This window comes from Scyliorhinus canicula, chromosome 9, assembly GCF_902713615.1.
Source record: "Scyliorhinus canicula chromosome 9, sScyCan1.1, whole genome shotgun sequence".
Lineage (NCBI taxonomy): Eukaryota > Metazoa > Chordata > Chondrichthyes > Carcharhiniformes > Scyliorhinidae > Scyliorhinus > Scyliorhinus canicula.
Window position 1 is genome coordinate 116,552,294 of NC_052154.1, and position 26,213 is coordinate 116,578,506.

General features: G+C 45.6%; 1 protein-coding gene across 1 annotated transcript in view; it reads right to left on the reverse strand.

Annotated features, from left to right (window-relative positions):
* The window catches only part of LOC119971629 (activating molecule in BECN1-regulated autophagy protein 1-like), a 520,908-nt gene that overhangs the window by 224,285 nt on the left and 270,410 nt on the right, over positions 1-26,213 (reverse strand). The window contains 1 exon segment of the mRNA XM_038807450.1: positions 7,708-7,818. Within this exon segment, the coding sequence (XP_038663378.1) occupies positions 7,708-7,818 (111 nt within the window).

The window sequence follows — 26,213 nt, forward strand, 5'->3', positions numbered from 1 at the left end:
TGTTCATCTACACTACCAAGAATCTTGCCATTAGCCCAGTACTCTGCATTCCTGTTACTCCTTCCAAAGTGAACCACCTCACACTTTTCCGCATTAAACTCCATTTGCCACCTCTCAGCCCAGCTCTGCAGCTTATCTATGTCCCTCTGTATCCTATAACATCCTTCAGCACTATCCACATCTCCACCGACCTTCGTGTCATCTGCAAATTTACTAACCCATCCTTCTACACCCTCTTCCAGGTCATTTATAAAAATGACAAACAGCAGTGGCCCCAAAACAGATCCTTGCGGTACACCACTAGTAACTGAACTCCAGGATGAACATTTGCCATCAACCACCACCCTCTGTCTTCTTTCAGCTAGCCAATTACTGATCCAAACCGCTAAATCACCTTCAATTCCATACTTCCTTATTTTCTGCAATAGCCTACCGTGGGGAACCTTATCAAACGCCTTACTGAAATCCATATACACCACATCAACAGCTTTACCATGATCCACCTGTTTGGTCACCTTCTCAAAAAACTCAATAAGGTTTGTGAAACATGACCTACCCTTCACAAAATCGTGTTGAGTATCGCTAATCAACTTGTTCTTTTCAAGATGATTATAAACCCTATCTCTTATAACCTTTTCCAACATTTTACCCACAACCGAAGTAAGGCTCACAGGTCTATAATTATCAGGGTTGTCTCTACTCCCCTTCTTGAACAAGGGGACAACATTTGCTATCCTCCAGTCTTCCGGCACTATTCCTGTCGACAAAGACGACATCCTTGATTGCCCTTCAGAAGGTGGTTGTGCATACTTTCTTGAACTACAGGCAGTCCATCTGGACTGTTCTATTAGGGACTGAGTTCCAGGATTTTGACACAATAACAGTGATGGAACAGTGATATATTTGCAAGTCAGGATGGTGGTGTTTCAATGTATCTGCTGTCCTTGTTTGCATGGTGGTAAAAAGATTTGACAGATACTGTAGGAGGAGGCTTGGTGAGCTGCTGCAGTGGATATTTCATAGAATTTACAGTGCAGAAGGAGGCCATTCAGCCCATCGAGTCTGCACCGGCTCTTGGAAAGAGCACCCTACGCAAGGTCAACACCTCCACCCTATCCCCATAACCCAGTAACCCCACCCAACACTAAGGGCAATTTTGGACGCTAAGGGCAATTTATCATGGCCAGTCCACCTAACCTGGACTGTGGGAGGAAACCGGAGCACCCGGAGGAAACCCACGCACACACGGGGAGGATGTGCAGACTCCACACAGACAGTGACCCAAGCCGGAATCGAACCTGGGACCCTGGAGCTGTGAAGCATTTGTGCTATCCACAATGCTATCGTGCTGGTAGCTTATTGTAGATGGTACACACAGCTACCACTATGCAACGGTGGTGGAGGGACTAAATAATTAAGGTGGTGTACGAGATGTGTCAAGCTTCTCGAGTGTTGGAGTTGCACTCATCTAGGCAAGTAGAAACTGTTTCATCACACTTCTCACAAGTGCCTTGTAGTTGGTGGTCAGGCTTTGGGAACCAGATAGTGAGTTACGTGCCACAGAATTCCCAGTTCTGACCTGCTCTTGTATGCACAGGATACAGAAGGCTGGTGCAGTTATGTTTCTAGTCAATGGTACCACCCAGGATAACGATTGTGCAAGATTCAACAATGGCAATGGGCATTGAAAGTCAAGGAGAATAATACGATTCTCTCTTGTAGCAGGTGATCATTGTTTGGCATTTTGTGGTGCTAATGCTGCTGGTCACTTACCAGCCCAAGCCTCTTGTCCAGGCCTTGCTACAGATAGACAAACACTACTTTAGTACTTGAGGAGTCACAGCTGGTAATAAACACGGTGCAATTTCTCCAATCATTCCAAATTCTGACCTTATGTTGAAGGGAATTTCATTGATGAAGCAGCTGAAAGTGGTTTTGTTACACCACTATCCTGAGAAACCCCTACAACACCACCCTGGGGCTGAGATGATAGGACTTGTAGACGGTGGCCAGGCTTTGGGGAACCAGATAGTGAGTTACTTGCCACAGAATTCCTCGTTCTGACCTGCTCTTGTATCCACAGAGGGCAGCACGGTAGCACAGTTGCTTCACAGCTCCAGGGTCCCAGGTTCAATTCCCGGCTTGGGTCACTGTCTGTGCGGAGTCTGCACGTTCTCCCCGTGTCTACGTGGGTTTCCTCCGGGTGTTCCGGTTTTCTTCCACAGTCCAAAGATGTGCAGGTTAGGTGGATTGGTCTTGCTAAATTGCCTTTAATGTCCAAAAAAGGTTGGTCAGGGTTACTGGGTTATGGGGATAGGGTGGAAGACGTGAGCTTAAGTAGGGTGCTCTTTCCAAGGGCTGGTGCAGACCTGATGGGCCGAATGGCCTCCTTCTGCACTGTCAATTCTATGCTTCTATGACTTCAAAAATCCAAACCATCTTCCTTTCTGTTAGGTAAATCTCAATCCAGTTTTCCCTGATTCCCAATGATTTCAATTCTGTTGGGGTGTCTTAATGCAACGTCCTGTCAAATCATAGATTATCATAGAATTTACAGCGCAGAAGGAGGCCACTCGGCCCATCGAGTCCGCACCGGCTCTTGGAAAGAGCACCCTACCCAAGGTCAACACCTCCATCCTATCCCCATAACCCAGTAACCCCACCCAACACAAAGGGCAATTTTGGACACTAAGGGCAATTTATCATGGCCAATCCACCAAGCCTGCACATCTTTGGACTGTGGGAGGAAACCCACGCACACACGGGGAGGATGTGCAAACTCTGCACAGTCAGTGACCCAAGCCGGAATCGAACCTGGGACCCTGGAGCTGTGAAGCAATTGTGCTAGCCACAATGCTACTGTGCTGCCCTTGTAAATACCGCCTTAATGTTTAGGGCAATCACACTCACTTCTTGAATTCCTTTATTGTATTCATATTTGGATCAAAGCTGTAATGAGGTCTGGAACCAAATGGTCCTGACAAACCCAAACTGAGCATTAATGAGCAGGTTATTGTTGAGCAAGTGCTCCTTGATGGCACTGTTGATGACCCCTTCCATCACTTTGGAAGTGGACAGATGGGATGCTAAATGGATGAATTGGAATTGTTCTGCTTTTTGTTGACAGGACATACCGGGAAATGTTCCACAGTGTCAGGTAGATGCCAGTGTTGTAGCTATACTTCAACAGTTTGGCTTGGGGTATGTCTAGTCTTCAATACCACAACCAGATTCTGGTAGCGCCCGCAACCTTTGCTATCTCCAAGGCCTTCAGCCATTTCTTGATATATAGTGAATTAAATTAGCTGCAGACCACCAATCCTGGATGACAGAGGCAGAGATGGAACATTCACTTCAGCCAGCAATTCTGGGTGAAGATGGTTGCAAATGCTTCTTTTACTGGTCTTTTACGCTGGTGTGCTGGGCTCCTCCATCATTGACAATAGGGATGTTGATGAAATGTTTTCCTCTAGTTAGTTATTTAATTAGATGTGTCAGGACTGCAGAGTTTTGCTCTGATCTGCCGGTTTTGGGATCTCTGACTAGAAGCAAACTGCTTCTATTGCTTAATATGCATATAGTCCCGTATTGTAGCTTCGCCTCAATATCATGTTTAGATATCCTTATAGTCCTGCTACTGGCTAACTCTCCTGTGCTCTTCTACCCACCCTCCTCATTAGAGGTGGGTAGGTTCCAAATCCTAACCAGTCATTGCATAAGCACTTACATTGTCTTTGGATCTTTTGGAATTCACCTTAAATTGGTGTCCTCTGGTTCTTAATCCTTCATTCAATTGGTACAGTTTCTCCCCATCAATGCCATACAGATCTCTTATGATTTTGAATACCTTCACCAACTTTCCCCTTCATCTTCTCTTGTGTAAAAAGAGCAACCCCAACTCCTCTAATCTATGCATGGAATCTCATCCTTACAATCATTCTCCCAAGTCCTTTCTGCGCTCTCTCTAATGCCTTGACAATCATTTAAAAAGCGTGGTGTGCAGAATTGAAACAGTACTTCAGCCAATAGCATACCAACACTTCAAAAAAGTGTCAGCATATTTTCCTTGCTTTTGTCCCTAGAACTCGATTTATAAAGCTCAGAATCCTTTCTGCTTTACTAACTATTCTCAACCTGCCCTGCCTGTTTCAACCATTCATGCATGGAAACCCAAAGGGCCCTGCTACTGCAGCACCTCTAGAATTGTATCCTTCACTTAGTATTGCTTTGCTCTTCCTACTCAAGTCTATTGGTTCATACTTTTCTCCAGTAAATTGGGCTGGGTGCATGTACATACCGGCAATTGAACAAACAACTGCTGGCTAGGGCGGCACTGTGGCTGGCGCTGCTGCCTCACAGCGCCATGAACCTGGGTTCGATCCCAGCCCTGGGTCACTGTCCATGTGGACTTTGCACATTCCCATGTCTGCGTGGGTGTCATCCCCACAACCTAAAATGATGTGCAGGGTAGGTGGATTGACCATGTTAACTAGCCCCTTAATTGGGAAAAAAAGGTATTTCGGCACTCTAAATTTTAAAAAAACAAGTGCCGGCTAGGTTACCTTGGAAAATGCTAAATCTGGAATGGGGAATAGCAAGATGAAATAAAGAACAAAAAAAATTGGGATATAATTTCTTAAAGTTGAAATGGATTTAAGAACAAACAAAGAACAAAGGAAAGTACAGCACAGGAACATAAGAACTAGGAGCAGGAGTAGGCCAACTGGCCCCTCGAGCCTGCTCCGCCATTCAATGAGATCATGGCTGATCTTTTGTGGACTCAGCTCCACTTTCCGGCCCGAACACCATAACCTTTAATCCCTTTATTCTTCAAAAAACGATCTATTTTTACCTTAAAAACATTTAATGAAGGAGCCTCAACTGCTTCACTGGGCAAGGAATTCCATAGATTCACAACCCTTCGGCCCTCCAAGCTCGTGCTGACCATGCTGCTCGACTAAACTACAATCTTCTACACTTCCTGGGTCTATATCCCTCTATTCCAATCCTATTCATGTATTTGTCAAGATGCACCTTAAATGTCACTATTGTCCCTACTTCCACCACCTCCTCCGGCAGTGAGTTCCAGGCACCTACTACACTCTGTGTAAAAAACTTACCTCGTACATCTCCTCTAAACCTTGCCCCTTGCACCTTAAACCTATGCCCCCTAGTAATTGACCCCTCTACCCTGGGGAAAAGCCTCTGACGATCCACTCTGTCTATGCCCCTCATAATATTGTAGACCTCTATCAGGTCGCCCCTCAACCTCCGTCGTTCCAGTGAAAACAAACCGAGTTTATTCAACCGCTCCTCATAGCTAATGCCCTCCATACCAGGCAACATCCTGGTAAATCTCTTCTGCACCCTTTCTAAAACCTCCACATCCTTCTGGTGGTGTGGCGACCAGAATTGAACACTATACTCCAAGTGTGGCCTAAGGTTCCATACAGCTGCAACATGACTTGCCAATTCTTATACTCAATGCCCCGGCCAATGAAGGCAAGCATGCCGTATGCCTTCTTGACTACCTTCTCCACCTGTGTTGCCCCTTTCAGTGGATTAGTTTGCTACCTTTATGTAGGGAAGGAATTCTAATACAACCAAATGAAAAATCTTACTCTCATTGCCCTAAAATTCATCGGAAGCAGTTCAGAAAAGGCTTGAGAGACTCATTTCTGGGATGAAGAGGTTTTGTAATGAAGAAAGGTGTATAGTTGGGCCTACACCCATTGGAGTTTAGAATGAGATGGGATCTTATTGAAACATACACTATTTTGAGAGGACTTGATAGGATGGACATGGGAGGATGTTTGCTCTTGTGGAAGAGACCACAACTAGGGGACAGTTTAAGAATAAGACATCTCCCTTTTAAGATGGAGATGATTTTTTTCCCTCTAAGGTTGATCACTTATGTAGAATTCTCTCCCCCAGAAAGCAATGGCGCTGACTCATTGAATTTATTCATGGCGGAGTTGGGCAAATTTTTGACAGACAAGGAAATCAAGGGCAGGCAGGAAAGTGAAGTCGAGAGCACAATCAGATCAGACATTATCTTATTGAATGACGGAATAGACTCAAAGGGCTGAATGGCCTACTCATGCTCTCAAGTCCCATGTTCTGCACATCAATTTCAACAGTGAAAACTGTTTAAAGCTTTACTCTTTGAAGCTCAGAGAGTTTTAGTTAATTTTATATCTTAAAACAACAGGACTAATTTCCATTCAAACAATCCTTTCATATATTGGCAAAAGAAAAAGAATTTTCAGTGTGCTTGAGATAGAACACATAGACAGAGATCTTATGATATGAATATGTATTTACACATCACAGAACTGTGTTGTTTATAATGCATTTTGGACATGTCGCACAGACACAAATAACATTTGATGAGAACGATTGCTTTTGCCACTGAAGAATCCATACAGGTGAAAAAAGACTACTTGTACACCAGGAACATATAACAGAACAATTTTCTTATGAATGTGAACTCTTACAAGGATATAAAAAAATGAACTAATTTTCCATCTCAAGCACAATCAAAAATCTATTTCAATGTAATTACTGGAGATAATTATTTGTACTGAAATTAGCTTTGTGCTTATAAGATATAAAACTGGCCTAAAATTTCTTACATCAAAAAGCCTTAAAATAAATCAAGTTCAGATATCAGAATGATAAAAGAATCGGCAGGCAAGGGAGTTGCTTAACATACAAACAAAACATAATTAGATTAGGGAAGAATAATAATGACGGTTCAGGAAACTGCAATATAATTCATGTAATTTTGATTAGCTCTTGGCAGAAAAAACACAAATCAGCCACACTGCATTGGGTTGTAATGCTGCCTCACCAAATCAAAGTTATTAAATCTTCACAACAGATGAAGATACAATTGTAACGTTCCAGCTACTTCCAAATTTCTAAGAAAATGGCTGAAATGTCCATCCAGGGGGTGCGAGATGCTATTGTTTGGCAGAATAATGTGCATTCAAATCTGGAAGCTGGCTTGCACTCTAAGGTCTCTATTGTCTCAACCTCTGAAAATTAAATGGGCTACGTGTAGGTGGGTTCAAAGGCAATATAACATGTTATAAATCGTAGCATTAATCACATTTATTTTGCTGACAAGGTTTCTCCAAATAGAATTCTTACTGAACAACAGGGTAGGTGTATGACGGAGATTGCAATAAATATTTCTACTCAAAGCCAATATTCTCGACACTCACGTTACCAGTCAGATTCAGAATGTCTGATGTCCAGATTTGGGAATTTATAAGAGTTTATCCTCTTCAACAGCATGTTTATGGACTGATTGATACCATGCCAGGAGCTTTGAAAATCACAATTTCAACAGTCTAAAATTGATCACAAGGTGTTTTCTGGCTTCACCTGAACATTGAGAATACAATTCTAGATGGAAAAAAGACATGCTAAAAATTAATTGGTTGGCAAGCATCACTGAATGCTGAGTCCAAAACCATACCATACCTGATAGCCCCATTGGCCGAAATAAAATGAGCTGCCCAAGTAAAGATCCATACATTTGGTTGACCTTCCCCTTTTGCCATCATATGCTGCACTGCGCAATGTCTTTAAGAGGTGCAGAATACATTACTTTGATCACAAAGGTTTTTATGGACTCCTCATGGGTCAAGATAAAAACACATTACTCTTGGCTTCTGGCAGTCCTCACATATCACTTACCATTACTGATCTCTGGAAGATCAAACTTGGTGAAATCCCACCACTGGAGGCGATAAGTGATATTGGCAATATTACTGGCTACAGCAGACTGTCCGTCACCTATCACAGCACCTGCAATTAGAGAATAAGATGCTCAGGAAAGGATGTCATTTAGGCATTACTACGTTAATAGTTTATGCTAACTTGTTGCTTCCTTTACTCACCAATCATTAACTTTTTAACCAAGCTGTGAAAATACTGAATATTAAATCACAGGACATAGTATGCCATGTAAAATTGGTCAAATTTTGAAGACATTCCCATCTTTAAAGGAACCAAAGAGATCAACTGAGGGGTTCATATCATTGAAACTTACCAAAGCTTGCACAATTGATAGCCATTGATTACCAAGACTAGACTCGGCCTTTACCATGGAACGTAGTGTCTGTAGCGATCTGTACATCAGTACATACATCTGCACATACACCAGGGACTACAGACAGATGTAACAGCCACAGCACCACTAGAGGGCAGCATCAGAGACGGGTATAAAGGGTCCAGCCCAAGGTAGGATCCGCCTCTTTCAGAAGCACAAGGCTAGTGAGCAGCAGCAGACAGAGACAGCTCAGCATAGGCAGTTTACCTTAGCTTCACTGGTCATACCTCTTGACTGTATTATATCTAGTTAAGCTCTGGAAACAGAACAAACCCACTGAATAAAGTATTTGTGGTAACTGGAAATCTACAATCTGTATTCAGACTTAGAGAATAACAGTGTCTGGACGTTGAATGCATGAGGAATAATTGATTTGAAAGATATTTTATGATCCTATTCATCAAAATCACCTCCTTTTAAACTACAGGTATTTTGCTCATATAATGGTTGGGGACCTTTCTTTGACTTTAAAGGAGCAAATGATTTTACATTGCTCCTTGTGGCTGCAGTATGACAGTTTATTAAGTCTTTCTGGCACAGGGCATCACAAGCAAGTGAAGGAAAATATTTATGTGGCTAGAAACCTTTAAGCTCTTTACAACCAGAACAGCTTAGATAGGAAAAAGTGACACATTTCCCTCCAATTTGGTCTCTTGTAGGAATATAATAACAGGAGTAGGCTATTTAGCTTCTTGAGCCTCTTCTGGTTTTCACTGAGCTCATGGCTGACATGTGGCCTAACTTCGTAAACCCGCTTTTGCCCGATTCCCCTTAATATCTTTGGTCAACAAATAACTATCAATCTAATTTTTAAAACTAGCAATTGATCCAGCTTCAATTGTCCAATCAGAAGCAAATTCCATACTCTTACCTTTCACGAGAAAATGTGTTTCATAATTTCACTCCTGAAAATCTGGTCTAATTTTTTGACTAAGCCTCTTAGTCCTAGACACCCTAACTAATGGAAATAATTTTTTTTTAAAAACCGACCTGTCCCATAATCGATTCTCTTGAATATCTTTTGAACCCCCAATTTTAATTGCCTAATCATTGGCTGTTCAATCTCATCTGCTACAAGTTCTGGAAGTCCTACCCTAACCTTCTTTGGCCAAGTTGCCACTGGTCCTAATATCACCACACGGCTTGGATGTTATCTAATAACACTCCTCTGAAGTTCCTTAAGGAAGTTTTATGAAAATGTTATATAAATTCAACTTGATGTTGATTTCTGAAAGCTCCATAAATTGGTGAAGTACAAAAGCTGAAACTATTGGCTTAAAAGCAGGAGCTTGATTCACCAATCGCTGCCCTTGTGTGAACTGACACCATAAGTGTTGGGATACACAAAGAGGCATCAACATTCGGCAAAAGTGCTACCACCATGCTACAAGTTAAAACGAATGGCAGGGTTCTTTAGAGGCTTGAGCACAAACACGGCTGATGCTCCAGTGAAGTATCGAATACAACATTATTTGTAACGCCACCTTTTGGGTGAGAAATTAAACCATCTGCCATGTCAGACAAACATTAGACATTAGTAAGACTTCTTACTGTGCTCACCCCAGTCCAACACCGGCATCTCCACATCAAGACAAACATTAAAAATGGCATGGTACTTGTCGAATTAGAATTTCCTGATGTTACACCACAGAAAACAGATTACCTGCTAACTTCATGATCATTGTTCTTTCTTTCACCTTTTTGTGAAACACTTTGGGTATGTCTTGGAACAAAACAAACTCCGAATTTCTTTCTAAAAGAAACTGTGCATGCAGCTGTTATGGGTGGGCAGAAATTCAAGATTTTTAAAATGTGCTTATTATTCATTAAAACAGAAACAAATTCTGTGTAACTTAAAGTTCTAGTTTGCTTTTTGAATTGGGGTATTAAACCTTCTTTCTACAATGAATGCACTGAATTCATTATCCTGTTACACAAAGCAAAACGTGTATTTAAATCAAAACCTATTTGCAGCGTCTGTGCTTCTGAATGAAGTTCAGATGTTAGCATTACTTTTTGAATCATTAGCATCATTTGCAAACTGGCAGAGATAAAAGATCCCATTTACAACCTTGTTGAATAAAATTATATATTTACTAATTAATTACTCACAAATAAGAATTTAAGCAAAAGCTGTTTCCAAGTTGCTATTTAATAGCAAAATACAAATATTGAAATTACTACAAAACACGTTGACGCATCTTATGGACAGTGGTATTTAACAACTTTGAGGCAGAATTTCGGCAGCCAGGTTTCAGTGCATTTGGGTGAAAATGGCTGAACAGGCACAATCGATTAGCAAATTTAAAACTTAGATAAGCTGCGTCAAAATTCAGAGATGGTTATATATCTGTGATCTTTTACATTGGTTTCAATCAGGCCTTGTCCAGAGCTCAATATTACACTGGTTCAGGAAGGCTCTTCAAGTGCACTCTTTGTCTTAGGCACATGTTACTGATAAGCATATTGTAAAAGTTTTTTTCCAATATAAATAGTTAATTTATCAAAGAATGAGGGAGGAATTGGTGAGCTGGTTGGGCCTGCATCCATTGGAGTTTAGAAGAATGAAGGTGATCTTACTGAAACATATAAAATCCTGAGGGGACTTGACAGGATGATGCTGAGAGGATGTTTCTTAGTCGAGAATTAGGGGACAAAAACTAAGGAAAATTCTTTTCTCTGAGAGGGTCCTGGAATACTCTTCTCCAGAGAACAGTGAAGGCTGGATCATTGGTATATTCAAGGCGAAAGTTGGCAAGATTTCTTTTTTCTTTTTAAATAAACAATATTATTGAGGTAGTATTTGGCTTTGTAAACAGTTACAGACATCAACAGAAAGAAAGCAAAAAAGGGCAAAATCCATGTACTTTCAATACTTCAATCGTAACATATTGCACAAGCCCGCTCCTCTCCCACCGGTACTACCCGCCATATTTTCCCTCCTACTCTACTCTACTACCACCCCCCCCCCCCCACCCCACCCTGCTGACGCTCACTCTCCCGCAAAGAAGTCAATAAATGTTTTCCATACCCAGGAAACTCGACATGCCCGCAAGCCACAACTCAGTCTTCGGGGGCTTTGAGTCCCTCCACGCCAATAGTACTCGTCGCCGGGCGATCAGGGAAGCAAAGGCCAAAACATCGGCCTCTTTCTCCCCCTGGACTCCCGGGTCTTCCGAAACCCCAAAAATTGCCACCCCTGGACTCATCACCACCCTTGTTTTTAGCACCCTGGACATGATCCCCGCAAATCCCTCCCAGTACCCCCTCAGCTTAGGACATGCCCAAAACATGTGAACGTGGTTCGCTGGTCCTCCCGCGCACCTAGCACATTTGTCCTCTATCCCAAAGAATTTGCTCATCCGGGCCACCGTCATATGGGCCCGGTTAACGACCTTAAATTGAATCAGCCCGAGCCTAGCACATGTCGCGGTCGAATTTACCCTACTCAGGGCCTCTGCCCACAGCCCGTCCTCCATTTCTGCGCCTAGCTCCTCCTCCCATTTAAGTTTCAGTTCCTCTGTCTGGGACCCTTCCTCCCTCATGAGCACCTTATATATACCCGAGACTTTTCCCTCCCCTTCTTCCCCCCTAGAGACTATTCTGTCTAGGGTCCCCATTGGCGGGAGGCGTGGGAAAGATGCGACCTGCCTACGAACAAAGTCCCGCAACTGTAGGTACCTAAAATCACTTCCCCTTACCAACCCAAATTTCTCCTCCAAGCTCCTCAAACTCGCAAAGCTCCCTTCCAGGAACATATCACCCACCCTTCCCACCCCCGCCCGCCGCCATACTTGGAACCCCCCATGCATACTCCCGGGGGCAAACCGATGGTTGTCGCAGATTGGCGCCCAGACAGACGCCCCCATCTCCCCTACATGCCTCCTCCACTGGCCCCATATCCGCAGGGTCGCCACCACTACCGGGCTGGTGGAGAATCTGGCCGGCGGCAGCGGTAGAGGAGCCGTGACCAGGGCTGCCAAGCTGGAGCCCCTGCACGAAGCCGCCTCCACCCACTCCCAAATAGACCCCGTACCCACCATCCACTTCCTTATCATATTGATGTTGGCCGCCCAGTAATAATTAATCAGACTCGGCAAAGCCAGCCCTCCCTCGCTGCGGTTCCTCTCCAACATCGCCTTCTTCACCCGCGGAGATTTTCCCGCCCAGACAAAGCTCATGATCATCCTGTTAACTCTTTTGAAGAAGGACTGTGGGATAAAGATCGGGAGGCACTGAAAAATAAACAGAAATCTAGGGAGGATTGTCATCTTTACAGTCTGCACCCTCCCTGCCAGCAGGAATGCATCCCATCTCCGAAACTCTCCCTTCATTTGCTCCACCACCCTGGCCAAATGTAACTTGTGCAGCCTGCCCCAGTCTCGTGCCACCTAGATTCCCAAATACCGGAAATTTTCCTCAACCAGCCTAAACGGTAGCTCTCTCAATCTGTTCTCCTGGCCCCTTGCCTGGACCACAAACATTTCACTCTTGGCCGTATTTAATTTGTATCCTGAGAACTGGCCGAACTTCCTCAGCATTCCCAGTATACTTCCCATCCCGGCCACTGGGTCCGAAACGTACAGGAGCAGGTCGTCTGCGTAAAGAGAGACCCTATGTTCTACCCCGCCCCTCACCATCCCCTTCCATCCCTCTGCGGCTCTCAGCGCAATCGCCAGCGGCTCTATGGCCAGCGCAAACCGCAGCGGGGAGAGCGGGCAGCCCTGTCTGGTCCCTCGGTACAACCTGAAGTACTCCGACACTTCTCTGTTAGTCCTGACGCTGGCCCTCGGGGCCTGATATAATAATTTGATCCAATCCCTCCCCGAACCCAAACCGTCCGAGCACCTCCCATAGATAGTCCCACTCCACCCGGTCAAAGGTCTTCTCGGCGTCCATTGCCACCACTACCTCCACCTCCCTACCCGCCGGCGGCATCATTATCACATGAAGTAATCTTCTCAGGTTGGCCGCCAGCTGCCTACCTTTCACAAACCCAGTTTGGTCGTCCCCAATCACCTCCGGTACGCAGTCCTCCATTCTAACCGCCAGTACCTTTGCCAGGAGCTTGGCGTCAACATTGATCAGGGAGACTGGCCAGTAGGACCCGCACGCCTCTGGGTCTTTACCCCGCTTCAATATCAGTGATATAGTGGCTTGCGACATTGTCGGCGGCAGGGTCCCTCTGTCCCTTGCCTCATTGAAAACCCTCACCAAGACCGGGCCCACCAGCTCAGAAAACTTCCTATAGAACTCTACTGGGTATCCATCCTTCCCCGGGGCTTTCCCCGACTGCATGGCCTTTAGGCCCCCCAATACCTCCTCCACTCTAATCGGGGCCCCCAGCTCATCCACTCGCCCCCCACCTACTGTTGGGAAGGTTAACCCGTCCAGAAACCTTTTCATCTCCTCCGGTTCTTCCGGCGGCTCCGAGCTATACAGCTTGCAATAGAAGTCCCGGAATACCTTATTCAATCCTGCCGGGTCCTCCACTTTGCGCGCCCCCCCCATCCCTCACTCTACCTATTTCCCTGGCTCCCTCCCTCCTCCTGAGTTGCTGCGCTAACAGTCTGCTAGCCTTTTCCCCATGCTAGTACACCACTCCCCTCGCCTTCCTAAGCTGTTCAACGGCCCTACTCGTGGATAGTGCCCCCAGTTCCGCCTGTAGTCTCTGCCTCTCCCTGAGTAAAACCTCCCCCGGGGACTCCGCGTGCTCTTCATCTATCCGACCCATTTCCCTGACCAATATATCCATCTCTGCCCTGTCTGCCTTGGCTCTGTGGGCCCCAATTGAAGTCAGCTCCCCCCGCACTACTGCCTTTAGCGCCTCCCACAGGGTCGCCCCTGAGACCTCCCCCGTGTCATTCACCTGCAAGTAATTTTGCATACACCTCCGAAGCCTCTCGCAGATCCCCTCCTCCGACAGCAGTCCCACGCCTAGCCTCCACTGCGGGCGTTGGTAGCTCGCTCCCCCGATCTGCAGGTCTACCCAATGCGGGGCATGGTCTGAGATAGTAATTGCCGAGTATTCCGTGTTCTTTACCTCCACTATACAATCCCTGCTTAGTACGAAGAAATCTATCCTAGAATATACTTTATGGACGTGCGAGAAAAACGAGTTGCCCCTCCCTGTCGGCTGTCTATCTCTCCAGGGGTCCACTGCCCCCATTTGCTCCATAAACCCTTTCAGCTCCCTTGCCATTGCTGGGAGTCTACCTGTTCTGGGACACGGCCGATCCAAAGCCGGGTCAAGGACCATGTTAAAGTCCCCCCCCCCCATTATTAGCCTGCGAGAATCCAGGTCCGGGATCTTTCCCAGCACTCTTTTAACGAAGTCCACGTCATCCCAGTTCGGGGCATATATATTCACCAGCACCACTCTTCTCCCCTCCAATCTGCCCCGTACCATCTGGTATCTACCCCCCCTGTCTGCGGATATGCCCTCCGCCTCAAATTGCACGCGCTTGTTGATCATGATTGCCACCCCCCTGGACTTGGAGTCCAAGTCCGAGTGGAAGACCTGGCTAATCCAGCCCTTCCTTAGCCTAGTCTGGTCAGACACTTTCAGATGTGTCTCCTGCAACATAATTACGTCCGCCCTCAGAGCCCGCAAGTGCGCGAACACCCGCGCCCTCTTAACCGGCCCATTCAGTCCCTTGACGTTCCAGGTGATCAGCCTGGTTGGGGGGCACAACCCACCCCCCCCCCCCCCCCCACCCCGCCGGTCAGCCATAGCCTTTCTCGGGCCGGCCCCCCGCCCGTGCGTCGCGCCATTCCTGGCCCGCCCTTTGGCTGCCTCCACCCTCGACCTCCTTTCCAGTGCCTATTTCAAGTCCCTCCCACGTCAACAGAAACAACCCCCCCCCCCCAACCACATCCCCCGATACCCCCACCCCTGCCATCCACTGGCTGTGATCTCCTCTCCCACCCCCCCCCCCCCCCCCCCCCCCCCCACCTGACTCCCTTGACTAGCCAATCTGCTAGCCCGGTGACTCAACACTCCGGCGCCTTCCTGTCTCATTCCCATTGTTTCCCTGTCCTCCTCCCCACTCCCCGGCGCCCCATCCCCCTCTCCAACCCACTGGAGCAAGCCGGCTCCAGTGTCCTCCGCGAGCTGCACAAAAAGTACAAATCCGCCCAAAAAGGAAAAATCAGAAAAAAGAGGAAAAAACAAAAAAAAAAAGACCATGAGAAAAAAAAGTAAACCCCCCAAACCAATGTCCATGAACGAAGGAAAGAGTCCCTAAATGTTCCCCTTGGCACCTTTGGCCCAGCAAACCATTGAACAGCAGTCCAGGCCCATTCGGCGTACCTTCCCACAGTAATCCTCGGGCCCTAATTCGCGTCCGTGGGGCCTCTTTTCGGGACCAGACCCTGATCCCTCGCAAAATCCATCGCTTCTTCGGGCTCGGAGAAGTAGTGGTGTTGACCCTGGTGGGTGAACCATAGGCGAGCCGGGAACAGCAGACCAAACGTCACGTGCTTCTTGAACAGCACCTCCTTGACATTCTTAAAGGCTGCTCGCCGCCGAGCCACCTCCTGGCTTAGGTCCTGGTAAATGCGGAGAACACTGTTGTTCCACGTGCTGCTCCTGGCGCTCTTTGCCCACCGCAGCACCCGCTCCTTGTCCACGAACCTGTGGAACCTAATCACCATCGGGCGGGGGGGGGGGGGGGGGGGGGGGGGGGGGGGGGGGGGTCCGCCCGGCCGCCCCTGCCTTGCCTGCACTCTGTGTGCCCCCTCCAGCTCCGGCGGTCGCGTAAAGGCTTCGGCCCCCATCAGCTGCATCAACAGGTCTGCTACAAACGCTGCGGCATCAGCTCCCTCAGCCCCCTCCGGGAGGCCGACCATCCTCAGGTTGTTCCTGCGGACTCTATTCTCCAGCTCCTCCACTCTGTCCAGCAGTCTTCTCTGCCGCTCTTTCAGCCCGTCAACTTCTAGCGCCGCAACCGTCTGCGCATCCGCCTGCTCCTCCACCGCCTCTCCCAGCTCCTTAACTTTAACATCTTGCGCATCCAGCCTCTGGTTCAGCTGATCCACCGCTTTCGGGATTGGGTCCAAGCTGTCCCGCTTCAGCGCTTCAAAACTGGATTTCATTACCTGGAGCATGTTATCCAGCGCCTGCTGGATTGCTGAGTCCGGGGTCCGTGTGTCCGCCATCTTCGGTCCCAGGTAATTTTCTTCAAGTCCTTGCCTCTGCCCCTTTTTCTTCTGCCTTCTGGACTCCCGCTGTTCCATGTGCCGCAGCCCGCTCCTCAGCACTTTCGCTGCCGCCTTCCTTCTCCCAGCTCCTTAACTTTTACCTCTTGAGCATCTGAAGTGGGTCCAAGTTGGCCTGCTTCAGCGACTCCAAAACTGTTTTTCTTCTCCTGGAGCAAGAAAGGTCCGTGTGTCCGCCATCTTAAGTTTCAGGTCAGTTTCCTCTGCTCCTTGCCTCTGTCTCTTTCTCTCTCTCTTCCTCTATCTCCTGGCCTCCCACGGTTCCATCGATTGCAGCCCGCTCTCCAGCACTTTCGCGGCTGCCTTTTTGCCACTCCGTAGTCCCGCTATCGCGGGAAATCAGCACTAAAGCCCCGCCGGAGTGAGAGCCCGCCGAATGTGCGGCTCACTCAAGCATCGCTGCCACCATAAGTCTCAGTTGGCAAGATTTCTGATCGACAAGGAAGTCGAGGGTTATGGTGGAAAGATAATAAAGTTGAGTTGAGGCCACAATTAGATCAGCCATGATCCAAATTCTTGTGTTCGAGCATTCCCACCATTAACTTGGTTCATTCCAATGTGTGTTAATTCTCACATTCCCACCCTCCGTTTCTGTGCTCTTTCACATTTTGTTCATTACCATTCATTTCTTCACTTTTATTGCCATCTATTTATGTGCTTTCATTCACCTCTCTTCCATCTACAGTCCTGCCGCACCCACAGACCAGCTGCTGGTATGTTGGCCCACATCATCTCGTCTTCTAACAGCATTTGGTCCGAATGGCAGGGATTGTAACCGCAACACACTATGTGTGTAAACTGGACGGAACATAAGTTCCCGCTCATAGTATATACAAAGTGCAAACACTGACATTGAAATGTCATAGAGAGGAGCAACGGCATTAGCAACTAGATTCAGGGAGTTGCAATTCCAAGACATTAGGGATCCAACATGTATAATATTCAACAGTAAATGCTAATCAGTACCCTGCTACCAAGGCTAACCAGTGGCACAAAATACTGTCAAGTAAGCATGTGTACATTGATCCATTCTTTCTGACGCCAAGTTTGGATAACCCAGAGCAAGCTTTTGACTCAGACTGGAAAGACTGAAGCTTTAGTTTTCTGTACAAACTGTAACCGTAATCCAATTTACAACTCCTTCTTTGGATGCTCGCTGAGGCAAAACTGATCTGTTCAAATCTCCTTCTAATACTTGCTTGGTCAAATGTTTTGGGACTTAATATTCCCTGCCTTCCACCACATCACAGACTTTCCTTTTTGCTCAAATCCTCCCATACCATCTTTCCCTTCCTTCATACCTGCCTTTTCCTGCTCCGATGAAAGGTCATCAACCCAACATATTAACCTTTTCTCTCCCCAGATGTGAAGCCAGTCTTTGCTGTAAATTATTTCCCCCTGTCCCACACTAATTTAATCTTTCAAGGATTTCCTTCGCAAACTACACCACCTATTACATACAATATGCAGCACAGAAATAGGCCATTTAGTACAACAAATCCATATTGTCACTGATGCTCCATTTGTGCCTCCTCGCATCTTATCCTTTATCTATCAGCAGAATCCTCAATTCCCTTCTCCCTCAAATGCTTAACTAACTTAATCAGAGAATCGCGATAGTACAGAAGGAGGCCATTTGGCCCATTGAATCTGCACCAACCCTTCGAAAGACAAAACTACTTATTCCCAATTCCACACCCTATTCCGGCAACCCCATCCTGAAGGGAAATTTAGCATGGCCAATTCACCTAACCTGCCCATCTTTGGACTGTGGAAGAAACCGGAGCACCCGGAGAAAACCCATGCAGACACAGGGAGAAAGTGCAAACTCCGCACAGTCACCCAAGGTTGAAATCAAACCCGGGTCCTTAGCGCTGTGAGGAAGCAGTGATAACCACTGTGCCACCCTTAAATGTATCTATACAATTTTCAAACATAATTTGAAAAATTATTCCATTGGTATTGAGTTCCACATCCTTCAGCAGTTAAAGAGTTTTTCTGTTCTTAATACTACTACTCTTGTAAAACTAAATCATTTAGGGGTGAAATTGTTAAGTATTTCTTTGAACAAATGGCAGTTAAAATCCAGATATCTTTCCTCAAAAAGACTGTGGATATTGAGTCACTTGAAACTTTCAAGTCTGAGCTCAATATTTATTTTTATTTGGTCAGAGTATTAAGGGATCTGGATACACAACAAGCAAATGGAGCTGAGGTAAAAAAGAAAATGCTGGGAAATACTCAGGCCAGGCAGCATTGGTGGTGAAAACTGAGCTAATGTTTCAGGTCAAAGATCATTTGTGAGGACTGCAGTCTGGCTGACACAAAAAGTGAACTCTTGTTTCCCTTTCTACAGGTACTGCCTGATGTTCCATCAGTTTCTGTTTTTATTTAGATTTCCAGTACATGCGGTATTTTCCTTTCGAAAACTGAGTTGAGGTACAGATCAGCAATGAACTAACAGAATGGTGGACAGGTTTGAAATGCTGAATATCAACAATTTTCTCAATCATCAATCTCATCAACCAAAATAATGCATTATTAAAGATGAACAAATTATGGGATTCAGTGGCCCACATGAGAAGCAAAACCTACAAGTGTCGAAGCGCAGTCAAGACAGATGCAGTAGAAACAAGAGACTGGTGGAGTGCCAGAAATCTGCATAATCCTTAAAACCATGCCATTAAAATGAAATAAACTAGCACTAACTATTAATTTATTCTCCATGAACATATTGGAGTCATAACCAAAGGAATTAATTCAGTGATACAATTCTCTTGATCCAGACAAACTTTGCAGACCCTCAGGAACAGATTAATGATCTGCATGCCAATGTTTTCATTATTCTCATGCAGAGTAGGAGCAGCGCACATTCTCAGAAAGTTAGAAATAGAAATCATCCCGGCAACTCTCAAAGGGTCATGAGTCTCTGGAACTCTCTTCCTGAAAAGGCAGTGGAAGCAGGATTTTTGAATATTTTAAAGTCAGAGCTCGATAGATTCTTGATTAACAAGGAGGTGAAAGGTTATCGGAGGTAGGCAAGAATGTGGGGTTGAAGTTACAATCAGATCAGCTATGATCCCAATGAATGGCAGAACAAGTGTGATGGCCAGTGGCCTACACCTGCTCCAAATTCATGCGTTCACATAACAAAGAGGTGTGGTTCTAACGGGTGCAATTTCACCTTGAATTCTCATCATCCAATTTGATTTGGAAACATTTTGCAGCTTCAGGGGTCAGTCTATAATCACAACATTCCCCAAGTTATCTCCAGATTCCTTTTCCTTCCACTAACTTATTTCTTAATTTTTAAAGTTACCTTTGAAATAGAATACAACTAAATGTTTAAGTTTTATTTTTTGTTTTTACATGCTTATAATCTGAAAATAAGTTTTCTAGGTCAAAAGGCCAAAACATGTTACATTTTACTCAGAATATGATTTATGTCTCAATTATATTTTAGAGGATATACTTTTTCAACAGGGAGAACTCCAATATTCTGGACCCTCCCGCCAAGCCACAGCCCAAAACCCCATGACTTACCTGCTCCAGGTGAACTGCTGCATCCTTTCCCTGGCGTACGAACACGTGACTGCTTCCTCCAGTCTCCGGCCACATGACTTGACCCTACCAAGTGGTTTTCAGCCTGTCCATCATCTTGAAGCACCACCACCATCAAGGCCAATCTCCGCGTGACTAGACCGCAGTGGCGCGAGGCCTCGCCAGTGAAACGGGAATGCCCGAGCCAACCCCGAAGTGACAGGTACCCGCCTGACCACACCGGAAGGTATACCCAACCTCACCGCCCCACGTGACCAGACCAACCCACGTACAATCCTCTCCAGTGAACCTGCCACCGCCACCATTATCCACGACCCCTCCAAACGTAACCACCTACCTTACGCAAATCCAGCCCTCCCATCTAAGGACAGCCGAGGACCTGGGAAGCGGGGAAAGCGCGCTGATCTGAAGGTGAGATTCAAATTGCGTAGCTTCAAGACCCCCTCCTCCCAGCATACTCCTGCCGAACGTTCAAGTGATTGAGAACAAGCTGGATGACCTCAACGCTAGACTTATCTCCCAGAGGGAAGCGAGGAACTGCTGTGTGCTCTGCTTCACTGAGACATGGCTTACTCGACCACACCAGGCCAATGACACAAACCCAAGACGTATATGGCAGGGCTTACATGAGATCACAGGCTGCAAAGCAAGGCCAGGCAGAATCTCTGGGTCTGGAGCATCCCTCCCCAATGAACTGAATGAGGTCTATGCCCGCTTTGAACAGTCAGCCAATACACCGGTGCCACTCGCCACAAGAACCTTGGAAACACCCATACCCACTATTACAGCCTCGGAGGTAAGAGCTGCATTCTTGAAAGTAAACCGGCGGAAAGTGATGGGCCCCACGGAGTCCCTCGGCGAGCACTCAGAGCTGTGCTGACCAGCTGGTGAGTGTATTCGCAGATATCTTCAACACCTCACTTCTCCGCTCCGAGGTCCCTACCTGCTTCAAGAAGACCACCATAATACCAGTACCAAAGAAGAATAAGGTAGCCTGCCTCAACGACTATCGACCAGTGGCCCTGACGTATGTTATCATGAAATGCTTTGAGCGGCTAGTCATGAGATGGATCACGCCAGCCACCCAGATGGTCTTGATCCATTGCAGTTTGCCTACCGCGGCAACCGATCCACAGCAGATGCTATCTCTCTGGCCCTACAATCAACTCTCGAACATCTCGACAACAAGGACACCTATTTCAGACTGCTGTTCATATACTACAGCTCGCCTTCAAGACCATTATCCCAACAAGATTAACAACCAAACTGCAACCTTGGACTTGACCCCTCCCTGTGCAGCTGGATCCTTGACTTCTTCACCAACAGACTGCAGTCTGTCAGGACAGGTAACAACACCTCCTCCACAATAGTCCTCAACAGTGGGGCCCCACAAGGATATGTGCTCAGTCCTCTACTGTACTCCCTGTACACACACGATTGTGTGGCAAGACTTAACTCCCAACTCAATCTATAAGTTTGCAGATGATACGACTGTGGTGGGTCATATCTCAAACCACGACGAATCAAACTACAGAAGGAAGATAGATCACTTGGTTGCATGGTGTACCGAAAACAACCTCTCTCTAAATACGGGAAAGACCAAGTAACCGTATTCAGGAAGCGTTCCATGACACCTACCTACCCCCGTCTACATCAATGGCTCTGAAGTAGAGATGGTCGATAGTTTTAAGTTCCTACGGATCACCATCACCAACAGTCTGTCCTGATCCACTCACGTTGACGCAACAATTAAGAAAGCCCAACAACGTCTCTACTTCCTGCGGAAGCTAAGGGTATTCAGCATGTCTGCATCAACTCTCACAAACCTCCACAGATGTGCCATAACGAGCATCCTATCTGGCTGCATTGCAGCTTGGTATAGAAATTGCTCAGCCCAAGATCGCAAGAAACTACAGAGCGTGGTGAACTCAGCCCTACGCATCACACAAGCTTGCCATCCTCCCATTCATTCTGTACATACCTCCCGCTGCTTCAGAAAGGCAGACAGTATTGTCAGAGACCCCTCACACCCAGGCTTTGCCCTCTTCCAGTCTCTTCCATCAGGCAGAACAGACAAGTTTGATCATCCAGACATAGGAACAGCTTCTTCCCCAGTTACTAGACTCCTCAACGACTCTCATTTGGACTGATCCGTTCCATGTAAGAAAACTATTCACAATGCCATATGCTGCTCTTGTTTGGCCTTGTTCCGCACTGCAACCAATCGCTATTTGTTGATGCACCACTGTCAATGTGTCGATTATTCTTTTGTCTACTGTGTACATTCTGTGTACGTTGCCTTGGCCGCAGAAAAATAAATTTTGCTGTACTTCGGTACATGTGAGAAGAAATATCAATCAATCGATCAATCAACTCACCTGTTTAAGTAGAGCCAAAACCTGCTTATTTTTTCGACACAAAATTGAGCGCTTTTGCCAACAACTACTAGTAAAGAAATAAAATTATCAATTGGCTATCAACTGCAAGCTGGCAGAGCAACACAGGGTAAGGAAATGGAGTAGCTTTAAATACACCATCTTCAAAATAGCATATTTTTGGTGTTTGTTATAAAGGTAACAAATGGGTAAATGGGATTGAACTATAAAAAAATGATGGCATCTAACTTAAGAGACTAAAACCTAACTCTGTCTCTTCTGACATCTCTGTCTTTCAAACAATTTTTGGTTTCCTTTACCAAATCTCTCAAAATAGGCTGGTATATGCTCTGCTTGGTCACCGGGCCGAGGGTTGTTATTTCTATGTTAAAATTACCATATAAATATAAGTTGCAATTATTGGGGCTTGTTGGGGGTTGTTTCCTTTGTCGATCAACTATATGTCAAACCTAACTTTTAAGCAAAGTAAACAAAAAAAAGGGAATATCGTGCTTGTAGCATTAAGAATGAACACGCATTTATGCATTGCACAAACTAATTAAGGACTTCACATCTAATGATGTGCAGTCAATGCTGGATTGTAGGTAAAAGACAGTTGCTGATTTTTACATCGCAAGATCCCACAAACAGAAATGAAACGAATCATCAAATAATCTGTTTGAGACATGTTGGTTGAGGGATAAATACTGGCACCGAAATGGGTAAATCTCTGACTCTTTTTCAAATATTCTAATCCAGAATGCCAAGTGGTGAAGGATAGAACAGGAGCCAATCTTTGGACACATTCATCAATTTAATTTACAGAGAGACACATTACAAACATACACTTCCTAACCTAGCCATCGTTTTCAATCTGTTCCTATTTCTAGGTGCAGAAATACAACCCCAGTTACTGCTCGCAGCCTGCATGCAATTAAACACAATTAATATATATTAATATATAATTAACAGATTTCCTTATCTTTGTTTCAATAAAGATGACAGTTTATATGCACAACAAACATTTTAAATTAAATTAAATCAAAGACATCTGTATTCTGTACAAAGCATTATGTTGTAATTCACCCCCTCTAGGATCTTGAATGAGCTCTCTGCACATGCATTTTGTTTTTGTAAAATGATCAGGCATGTATCCACCCATTTAATCTGAGGAGGTTTTTTCTTACTCCAGCATTTGTTTTGGGCCAGTAAGGCCGATCCATTACCTCTTCGCATTCACTCTTTTCTGCAGTATATTATCCCACTATCGAATATCTACATAACATTTAATGGGTACACTATCTTCAGTATAGTCATTGGATAACATCTCACTTAAAATATTTGACAAATAGAATCTCATATCTACTGTCTCCAGAAGAGAAGATGCTTCATTCACCCCTTCTGTATTTTCTTAGCTTCTTAAACTAAAGAGGATTTCCCATTTTTACCCATCAAAAATATTATGAAACCAACTGTGCTAGAATACCCATCATTTTTACCCATTAGAAATATTATGAAACCAGCTATGTTAGAATACCAATTAAAATTAGCATAGAATCATAGAATTGGTACAACACAGAAAGAGGACATCCAACTTATCGCTCATGTTTGTGCTGGTCCTTTGTAGCAGCAATTTACCTAGTGCCATTCTTGTGTTTTTTTCCTGAAGCCTGCGTGTATTTTCCTGTACAGTTAGTAAAAAAAGTCCCTTTTGGGTGTCTCTTTTGGACTGGTCTCCCCTACACTTTAAGACAGTGAATTTCAGATCCTAACCACTCACCATGTGAAAAGTTCACTCCTCACGTCTCCATTTCTTCTTTTGCCAATTTCCTTTAATCTCTGTCCTCTGGCTCTCGATCCTTCCATCAATAGGAACATTTGGCGCTATCTATTCTGTCTGTACCCCTCTTGACTTTAAATATCAAATCTCCTGTAAACCTTTTCTTGAAGGAGAAGTCCCAACTTCTCAAAGCTATGAAACTGAAGTTCTATATCGCTGCAACCATTTTGTACCCAATCTAACACTTCCACACCTGTCCTATGTGAAGCATTGTTAAAAATGACTACCTTCATGTTCTTTGTTTCACCCAATGGGCAGGTCTAGCGACCACCTTAAGTGGGCCTGAGGCCTAGGAACTGGTGGTGAAGGTATGACGCATCATTATGGTAATGGCTGAATCGAGGAAGGAGTTGTGACAGGCCGCGACAAGGTTAGTCACCTTGAATGTATGAAGCCTGGGGGGGAATCAGTAAAGAGGGCGAGGGTTTTTGCACATTTAAAGAGTTTGGGAGCTGACGTGGTGTTTCTACACAAGACCCATTTGTGGGTACGGGTCATGGCTGATTGGGGGATGGTACACAAGGGTGGCAGGTACATTAGAGGTTAAGTCGGTGGTTCTAGTGAATGAGTACATCCCGAACTGGGACGATGTATCGTTTCTAAAATGGTTGCTGGCTACAGCACTGGATTGGACATGCACCAACTGATTTAAAAATAAATAAATTTAGAGTACCTAATTATTATTTTTTTTCAATTAAGCGGAAATTTAGTGTGGCCAATCCAAATAACCTGCACATCTTTGGGCTGTGGGAGTGAAACCCATGCAGACATGGGGAGAATGTACAACCACCAATTGATTTTGGGGGCAAATCTGAATTGTGTGTTGGACCCGATGGTGGATTGCTCCAGGCCAAAGTCGTTGGTCCCAGTCGGGGTGGCAAAGGTATTGTCTATATTTATGGAGGAGGCAGGGAGGTGCAGATCCACGGCAGTTGACATATACCGGGAGAAGGAGTTCTCGTTTTTTTCCTGGGTACACAAGTTGCATTCAAGGATTGATTAGTTTATTATGAGTTGGATTCTTCTTGCTGGGGTGAAGAAAGTAAGAGTACTTGGCAGTAGTTATTTCAGACCATGCTCCACATTGGGTAGATGGGATGTTGGAGATCGGTCGGGAGCGTCGGAGGAGGTGGTTAGACGTAGGGCTGCTATCAGACTTGAGGTTCTGTGAGAGGATTTGTAGGGCCATACAGGTGTATGCAGAACATAGCGATAACAGGATGGTCTTACTCTAGATTTTGTGGGAGACGCTGAAGGTGTCAGAGGAGAGATTGTCGTGTGTTAGGCATGTGTGGATGAGAAGGCGAGGGAGGAGTGACAGAAACTGGTGGATGAAATTCTAGGGGTGGATTGGAGACATGTGAGGGGCCCGACCCCAGAACTCTTGGCCTGGTCATAGGTGCAGCTGCTATGTGCCATCCAGTTTGCTAGTGTTTGTACGAACACCATGAGCTCAGGGTCTTTCCGGTTGCATTGAGGTACAAGGCAGGGGTGTCCAATATCTCCCTTGTTGTTTGCGTTGACAATTAAGCCATTGGTTATTGCTTTGAGGCCCTTAAATGTGTGGAGTGGGATTGTTGGGGCGGGGTTGCTGGAACATAGAATATTATATGCAGATTATTTGCTGCTGCACATGAGGGACTTGGGGTCGCTCATAGGGAATATTACGGGTATTTTGCATAACTTCGGGGCTTTCTCCAGTTACAAGTTGAATACAGGAAAGAAAGAATATTTTGTGGTTGGTACGTCGGGGAGGGGTTGCCGTTTTGGTGAGCTGGGCATAGTTTTCGTTACTTAGGGGTCCAGGCGGCTGGGGACTGGGCGAGGCTCCAGAGGTTGGATAATACAAGCCTGGTGAGTAGAGTTAAGGCTGACTTACAGAGGTGGAACAGTCTCCCATTATCTTTGGCTGGCCAGGTCCAAACCAGTTAAGGTGAATATTGTGCTGAGATTTCTTTTTATTTCAATGTTTCCAGTGTTCCTGCCTAAGACTTTTTTCTGAAGGGTCGAGCGGCTTATTTGTGGCTTTATTTGGGTGGGTAAGACCCTGAGGATTCGGAGGCGGATCCTTCTGACAGAGAGGCAGGAAGGGGTA